Below are 9,155 nucleotides of genomic sequence, written 5' to 3' on the forward strand. Positions count from 1 at the left end.
TTTAAGAAACAGATTGGGTTTATTTACATTTCTGAAGAAAAAAAGATACCCTACCCCCCATTATAATAATAATAATAATAATGATAATAATAAGTGTGGTGGATGGGTGGAATTGGTAGAGCACTGGGCAGAGTGCCTTGTGATATTTAGTTACGTATTTTTGCAGTCTGAGCTCAAGTAATGTTGAGATGTCAAATAGATTTTAAGAACCTAATTTGAGACAAATAAAAGGATAGAAAGTTGCTGTGAAGTGTAAATCACCAACCAAGAATCAACTGACCTCTTCTGCTGCTCTGGTTTCAAGTAAGCTTTCAAAATTTGTAAATATCGTTTTACATCATTACAGTTTGGTATTATGCCAAGGGGATTAACCCAGTAATTGAGCGCTGAGCAGGAGTTATTTACTCATGCTGAAAATTGACATGTATTTCTTTTCTTTTTGGTTTTCCTTTGAAAACCTACAAAATGTCTTCTATTTGAAAACGTACCACATCTACTTCTTTTTTTTCACTCTAAGAAGGAAAGAAAAGGAAGATGTTGTGACGTTCATCTCAGAAGTCATTTTTGTTATTCAGTTTCTGCTTGAAATGGAATGTAGTCTACAGGGCAGGAATTGATAATTCGTTCCACTGCAACACTAATGAATTGTTTCTTAATATGTTGATTGATTTCTTTTGATTAAGTACAGGACTCGTATATTGATCCCTTTTGATGCCTGATACAAGCCCTAGTTCTATGTTAAAGTCTTCCTGTTTTAACCCTTTAGTGTTCAGATTATTCTGTCAAATGTGATGTTTGTTTATTTATATTGTTTTGAATTAATCATGCATTATCTTTATTGTGTAGAGATTTCAGTGATGTGATTTTTTAGTTTTAGAATGACATGGTAGGGCTGAGGTGAGAGGCGAGATCTGGTCAGTTTCAATGTAAAATAGGTTAAATATTTTGGCCGGATAGGGCCGGTTTGAATGCTAAAGGGTAAAAGTCGTCTAAATCAAAATTTTCATCTTTATTTTCATCCCTTTGTCTGTCCTTGTTTGTCCCCTCTGTGTTTAGCCCCTTGTGGGTAGTAAAGAAATAGGTATTTCGTCAGCCGCTACGTTCTGAGTTCAAATTCCGTCTAGGTCGACTTCGCCTTTCATCCTTTTGGGGTCGATTAAATAAATACCAGTTACGTACTGGGGTCGATATAATCGACTTAATCCGTTTGTCTGTCCTTGTTTGTCCTCTCTGTGTTTAGCCCCTTGTGGGTAGTAAAGAAATATGTAATCCAATCACTGGAACAAGTAAACAGTAAAAGATATATTTATTTGTGGATTTACTTGCCTTTTTATTTTATTTTATTTTATTTTATTTATATTTATTTACCTTTTTTTTTCTTCTATTTCAGTGGTTGACGATGATTATGACTCTGATGACAGTGGGAATTACCGTAGGTCCACGAGAGCATCGGTGAAGCGCAAAGTTAACTACCGCGAGAAATTCAGCGACGAGGAGGAGGAAATGACACCGTCTGAGGAAAGCGAAGCGAACAGCGAAGATTTCTCTGACCTCGCGTCCGACGACAGCGTGAAACCGAACAAGAAGCTAAAACTTAAACTGGAGAAAAAGAAACTCAAGAAGTCGAAACGAGTGATTCGCAAAAACTTCTCTGACGACGACGACGATGACGATGACGTCGATGATAAAGCAGACGATGGGATAAATGACGAAGAAGACACTGACAGAGGCAGTAAGAAGAAGAAGAGGAAGAGCCAACAGCAGTTTTCATCTTCCCATGACAACAGTGCTGAGAGCGATGATGAGCTGAAGAGCAAGAAGAAAGCTGGTAGGAAGAGGCGTCTGGCTGTCAGCGACAGCGATTCTTCTTCTTCATCTTCTTCTTCGAGCACTCGGTCGCAGAACCGGGTCCGCCGCTCCCACCGCTCTTCAACGCTGAAAGTGAATTTTAAGAAGCTGCTAGATTCAGATTCCGAAGAAGATTCTGGAAACATCGAGCGAAAATACATTCTCAGCAAACTTAAAAAGAACACCATTGTGTCCGACTCCGACTCCATCGCGTCGGACGATAAGTCGAGCATAAAGAACGATGACGACGATGACGAGGGCGGTGGTCGTGAGAATAAAGATAGCGGCAGTAACAGAATGGACATTGATGATGTTGGGGTGGAGGCTAAAAAGGAGGGCAAGCCTGTCGGCAACAGAAATGCGGATGCGGTTATGAAACCTGCAACAGCAGCAGTACCACCACCACCAACAACAACAGCAGCAATGCTAACAACACCAACAGCAACAACAACAGCTGCACCACCACCATCAACAACAACAACAACAAAAATGACCACAGCGACATCACTACCACCAACAGTAACACCAACAACTGTGGAAAAACCAACACCTGCAGTAAAAGCAACAGCGGCAGCAGCAGAGAAAACTGCATCGGTTGCACCTGTAAAAAAAGTTGCACAAGCTGCAGAAAAAGAAGCAACTGCAGCACCTGCAAAATCTCATGCAGCAGTACCTGAAAAAGCTGCTGCAGCAGCAATACCTGCAGAAAAATCTGCTGCAGTGTCGGAAAAAACTGATACAGCAACACCTGCAAAAACCGCTCCAGATGTACAAACTGCGAAAACTACTCCAGTAGTAAAAACTGATACAGAAACACCTGTGAAAACACCTGCTACAAAAACTGATACAGCAGCATCGGGAAAAACTGCTTCAGTAGCACCTGCGAAAACAGATATGGCAGCATCAGCAAAAACAGCTTCAGTGGCACCGATGAAGACTGATACAACAGCATCAGTGAAAACAGATCCTTCTGTGCCAGTAAAAGCTGATAGTATAGCAGCATCATCAAAATCTGCGAAGGCAGCACCTGTAAAAACTGTTTCGGGAACACCTGGAAAAACCGCTTGTGCAGCACCAGAAAATGCAGATGCAGTAATACCTGCAAAAATTGCTAAAACATCTCTTTCAGAAACTGATTCAGCTACACCTGCAAAAACTGCAAAATTAGCACCTGCAAAAGCATCTGCGTCATCACCTGTGAAAGCACCTGGGAAAACTGATGCTGCAGCTCCAGTTAAATCTGATACTGCGGCGCCTACCAAAATTGACACAGCAGCAAAAGCTGTTTCAGCGCCATCTACAAAGTCATCTGCAGCCACTCCTGCAAAAACACCAACTGCTACCAATGCAAAATCAACTGCAGACACACCTTCCAAATCAGCTGCAGACACACCTGCAAAATCCGCTGCAGACACACCTGCAAAATCAGCTGTAGCCACACCTGCAAAGTTAGCTGTAACTACTCCTGCAAAAGCAGCTGCAGATTCACCTGCAAAGGAATCTGCAGACTCATCTGCAAAAACGGTTGCTGCCATGCCTGCAAAAACAGTTTCAGAACCGCGTGCAAAAACAATTTCAGATACACCTCCGAAAACAGTTTCAGATTCGCCTGTGAAAACAGTTACAGATTCAACTGCGAAAAAGGCTGCAGCCACTCCTGCAAAAACGCCTGCAGACTCACCTGCGAAAACAACTGCAACGACACCTGCAAAAACAAGTGCAACCACACCTGCAAAAACAGGTGCAAACACACCTGCAAAAACAAGTGCAACCACACCTGCAAAAACAGCTTCAGACTCACCTGCAAAAACAGCTGTATCTACACCTGCAAAGACAGCTGCAGATTCTTCTGCAAAAACTGCAATTTTTCCTGCAAAAACTGCTGTCTTTCCTGCAAAAAGTGCAGTCTTTCCTGCAAAAAGTGCAGTCTTTCCTGCAAAAAGTGCGGTCTTTCCTGCAAAAAGTGCAGTCTTTCCTGCAAAAAGTGCAGTTTTTCCTGCAAAAACAGCTGCATCCACACCTTCAAAAACAGCTTCAGGGTCACCTGCGAAATCAGCTGTATCTACACCTGCAAAGACAGCTGCAGATTCATCTGCAAAAACAGTTTCATCTACATCTGCAAAGACAACTGCAGATTCATCTGCAAAAACAGGTGCATCTACATCTTCGAAAACAGGTTCAGCCACTCCTGTGAAAGCAGCTTCAGACTCCTCTGCAAAGGCAGTTTCAGATTCACCCACAAAAACAGTTGCAAAGACAAGTGCGGATTCATCTGCAAAAACAGCTGCATCTACACCTGCAAAGACATCTGCAGATTCATCTGCAAAAACAGGTGCATCCACATCTGCAAAGACATCTGCAGATTCATCTACGAAAACAGGTGCATCCACATCTGCAAAGACACCTGCAGATTCATCTACACCTTCAAAAACAAGTGCAACCACACCTGCTAAAGCAGCTTCAGACTCATCTGCCAAAAAACCTGCAGCCATATTTCCGAAAACATCTGCAAAGACTGCTGCAGATTCATCTGCAAAAACAGGCACACCTGCAAAGTCAGCTGCAGATTCATTGCAAAAACAGGCACACCTGCAAAGACAGCTGCAGATTCATCTGCAAAAACAGGCACACCTGCAAAGTCAGCTGCAGATTCATCTGCAAAAACAGGCACACCTGCAAAGACAGCTGCAGATTCATCTGCAAAAACAGCTCCATTCACAGCTTCGAAAATAGGTGCAGCCACTCCTACAAAAACAGCTGTATCAGTAAAAAATACTTCAACAACCTCTGAAAAAACTGCTGCAGGGGCAACAACAGCAAAATCCTCAGTGTCAGAAAAAACACCTGCAGCATCGTCATCAAAAACAGCTTCTTCATCAACACCAGTGAAGAAACCACCGACAGAAGGGACCAAAGCTGCCACAACTGTATCAGCAGCAGTAACAACATCTGCATCAGCACCAAAAAAAACAAGTGCAACTACGGCATCATCAACAACAACAACAACAACAACAACAAAAACAGCGGCTGTAGCATCGTCATCAACAACTAAAGATTCAGCAGCAAAAACTCCAGTAAAGACACCTGTAACGACAAGTTCCTCCACTCCCGCCAACACTAAGAGCACGAGCAGCAGCAGTAGTAGCAGTACTGCGTCCAAGAACAGCTCCAACATCACTACCAATGTAACATCTACGACGACGACCACCACCAGCAGTAGTAGTAGCAGCAGCAGCAGCAGCAGCAGCACACCCTCTACCAACTCCACCTCAGTCACCTCGAATACAACAAGCACATCGTCCAGCGAAACATCAGTTTCAAATACAGAGGTCCGACCGAGCGACAGCAGCAGTAGTAGTAGTAGCAGCGGCAGCAGCAACAGCTGCAGCAGCACGGTGAACAGTAGTTCGTTTAGCCAAATGAACGGTCACGACAATCAGAAGGCTGGCCAAAAGGACAGGCTTTTGGAAAAAGCGGAAACTCGGACTATTCCTGTCGACCAGCCACAGCAGCGAGACGATAGCTTAGGCAATGAGCAAATAAGTGGTCAAGATGACCCGTCGTTACACGTGGTGGGCAGCTCTACCAGCCGGTCTGGACCTCAGGTAGCCAACGTTTTAAAACCCTAAAGCTTTCATCTGTTCTATCACCAATCACCATCACCTTGCTACGCTGCCGTCTCTCTAAATTCCTACGACTGGTTTCCTGGTTATTGTATTATTTTAAAAAGACATTTCTTTTTTTTTTTACTGTCCGTCTGTCTCTCTCTCTCTCTCTTCTGTAATATCTGATAGACTCTTTTATTTTATTTTATTTATATTTTTTTTTCCTTTCAAAAAAAAAAAAGAACAACAAAACAAAACAAAACCAACAACAATCTCTGGTTCTCTCCATTCTCCTTCTTACCTGTGCCCCTTTCTCACTCTCTTACTCTCTCTCCCTTCCACTCGTTTTTTTTTTTTTTACCATTTGTTTATCTCTCTCTCTTTATTGTCCACCACCACAACCACCACCACCACTATATCACCACCACCACCAGCTGTCTGACTGTAAAACTCCCCCTCCCCCCAGCCCACTTCCGAACCATTTTATTATTTTTTTTTTTGTTTTTTCAAAAAACATGACTGGGTAATATAGTTTAATCGAATGTGGATCTGCTGTTCTGTTCTGTGTCTAAAGCCATACCAGCATAACATAAACATCCGTAAACATACCAACATACATACATACCTTACATACATAGACCCAACTCCTTGATCCTTTTTTTTTGTTATTGATCAATCATATCAACCAATTATCAAATTAATGTTTAACTGAAAAGAAAAAAAAAAACAATAAATAAATCTATGTAATTATTTAAATAAACAAACGAAGTCCCAGATTTGATCCGTTAAATCCTTCCCTCTTTCTAGATGTCATATTATTATTACAACTACTATTGCTACATTTTTAAAAGAAATCATCCTGATTATTATTATTATTATTATATTTTATTAATAATGATTTATAAAGATTGACGTAAACTCTTCACGAAGGTAAATAGACAATAAGAAGGGTGTGATGTGATTTGTACACAGATTGTTTACTTAACGTTTTGAATAATACCTGTTGGAATATTGTTCAAACCATCAAATAAACAATCTTTATCACAAATTGCATCGCGATCTTCTTCTTGTCTTTTTTATTATTATTGTTGTTATTGCAGTGGGCTTGCAGAACCAGTAGCTGGACGAAATGCTTAGCGGCATTTCTTATGGTTTTATATATTCCTAAGTTCAAAATCTCTGCAGGTTGGACTTAGTCTTTCATATTTTCAGGTTCGACGAAATACAGTACCAGTTGAGTACTAGAGTTGATGTAATTGACAAGCGGTCTCCCTACAGAAGAATTTCAGGCTTTTGTGTCTGTAGTAGAAAGTACAAATATATGAAGCCCAATATACCCATCACGACCACCTGTCTGATAAGGGTATACAAGGCACATGCATCACAACTGTATGTGCATGACATGGTGATCTTATATTAACCCTTTCGTTACTATATTTCTGACCAAAATACACCCCTTATGTGTTTCAATTAATTTCTAACATAATCATAAATTTAGTCTGGTTTCATTAAACAACTATAACTTTTTTATTTATCAATATATTAATGTGATTTTTGGAAGATAATTTAATGAAATGTTCTCAACCAATTCTATACTATAATTTTTGTCACAAAGTGACTCTAATTGCAGGTAGATACAGGTAAATTCAACAAAATATAAAATTATTAAAATTTTGTTCAAACATCGCTATAGAAAATGGGTTATTAGCTAATATTCAATTGGGTATACAACAAAATTTTACGATAGAATGTTATTCTGGGTAACTTTCTGATACCCATAATAATATTTATGGCAAAATAGTCTTAATTTCATTTAAGGTTGTGGGAAACCACTAACTATTTTTTCTTTTGCTTTGTTTACATTTAGCGTAACGGTTCGTTTCCGCCGTAATGAGTTCAAATAGACTTATCGGAAAAAGTAAAAAGAAATAGTCTATCACTTTACTCTCCTGGGAAAGTCTGTGGCTTGGTCCAGTTTCTTCAGAAAAATCACCGAAAGAAACAGTTTTTAAATTTTCACTCCATTCAGGTGCCAATTCATTTTCTTTATCGCTGTCGGAGCTCTCGGATTCACTGTTTTCACTTTCGGAAAATGAAACATCGGATTCATTATCAAATACCACGTGCTTTTTTTTTTTCAGTCATAGAGTTAGATTTATCAAGGTCTTCAGTAGAAAATCCTTCGAATTCTGACTCGTTGCTTGATATAATGAAATTCGTATCCATTTTTTGTCAGAATTACAAATTTTGAAAACACAATAGGAACAAATTTTGGAAAAAAATCTCCCATAATTCACGGAATTAAAATTACACTTCGATCGTTGTACAAAACTGTAGATGAACTGTTTACGAAGTATAATCACATGTTTTCACGAATGTACTAAAGAGATTTGCTCTGATATTCTCATTTAAATATGAATAGGTAAATATGGGCGGTTTGGTCACATTAACCAAAATTTTTTTCGGGTGGCTTTGGGCAGTTTGGTAACGAAAGGGTTAAGATAAACTGCACATGACCTTGCAGGAGGGGTCCCAGTTAAATTTCTTCTCGTCTCAACACATTGCTTAACCCTTTCGTTACCAACCTGGCTGAAACCAGCTCTGGCTTTGAGTACAAATGTCTTGTTTTCATGAGTTTTGAATTAAAATCTTCCACCAAACCTTAGTCACAGTTTATGTTCCTAACACTAGTTGAATGATAACTAAGTTATTTTACTAAATTCTTTGTTGTATTTAAAGTAATTGAAAGAAAGACCGAGCATCTCAACAGAAATACAGTAACAAAAGGGTTAAAGTGATTTACTATGAGTAAATGAAAGTCTCTCTATGCTGTCACTTGACTGGCATGCTAGAATTAGCAGCCAGGCCTCCCTCAGACCATATCTCCATTTTGAATATAGAATCATATAGCTGCAGGCATGGCTCTGTGGTTAATAAGTTTGCTTTCCAACCACATGGTTTTGGGTTCAGTCCCATTGTGTGGAACCTTGGGCAAATATCTTCTACTATAGCTCCAGGCCAACCAAAGTTTTGTGAGTGGATTCGGTAGATGGAAACTGAAAGAAGCCTGTCATTTGTGTCTGTATGTATGTGGGTATATATATATGTGTGTATATATGTATGTATGTGTGTGTGTATGTATGTATATATGTGTGTGTGTATATATATATATATATATATATATATATATATATGTATATATATGTATGTGTGTATATGTCTATGTATGTGTGTGCGTGTATATGTATGTATGTGTGTGTATGTATGTATATATGTGTGTGTGTATATATATATATATATATATATATATATATATATGTATATATATGTATGTGTGTATATGTCTATGTATGTGTGTGCGTGTATATGTATGTATGTGTGTGTGTATGCAAGGGGTCATGCAGTGGGATTGATCCTGGAACCATGTGGTTGGGAAGCAAACTTCTTACTACACAATTTCAACACACGAGGCTAAACAGGCAAGTATTTTCTCATGGTTAAGTGACAGGGCAGAGTCAAAGGTTACTTCTGAGGTAACTTCAGGATTCTTTCTGTTTTACTCGTATTCTCCCCACACACTGTACGTTGTCCTTGCTGTGCCTTCTTAAAAGAAGGGAGGTAACTCTCTTACTATATCGCTGACATACCAGCAAGGGAAAGTTCTCTCTTTTACTCTTTTACTTGGTTCAGTCATTTGACTGC

General features: G+C 39.5%; 1 protein-coding gene across 6 annotated transcripts in view; it reads left to right on the plus strand.

The window, feature by feature from the left end:
• LOC115222169 (microtubule-associated protein futsch) overlaps window positions 1–6,501 on the plus strand; it is a 96,247-nt gene extending 89,746 nt beyond the window's left edge. For 2 of the 6 annotated variants that reach the window (XM_036511436.1, XM_036511437.1), the window contains exons 16-17: window positions 1,391–4,390; window positions 4,432–6,501. In XM_036511436.1, coding sequence (XP_036367329.1) covers window positions 1,391–4,390; window positions 4,432–5,477 — 4,046 coding nt within the window. In that variant the 3' untranslated portion in view covers window positions 5,478–6,501. The remainder of the gene's footprint in view (window positions 1–1,390; window positions 4,391–4,431) is intronic. The other 4 variants (XM_036511438.1, XM_036511439.1, XM_036511440.1 and 1 more) reach the window with 4 other exon arrangements.
• The last annotated feature ends 2,654 nt before the right edge of the window (window positions 6,502–9,155 follow it).

Source organism: Octopus sinensis, linkage group LG19, assembly GCF_006345805.1.
Source record: "Octopus sinensis linkage group LG19, ASM634580v1, whole genome shotgun sequence".
In the NCBI taxonomy this organism is placed as follows: Eukaryota; Metazoa; Mollusca; class Cephalopoda; order Octopoda; family Octopodidae; genus Octopus; species Octopus sinensis.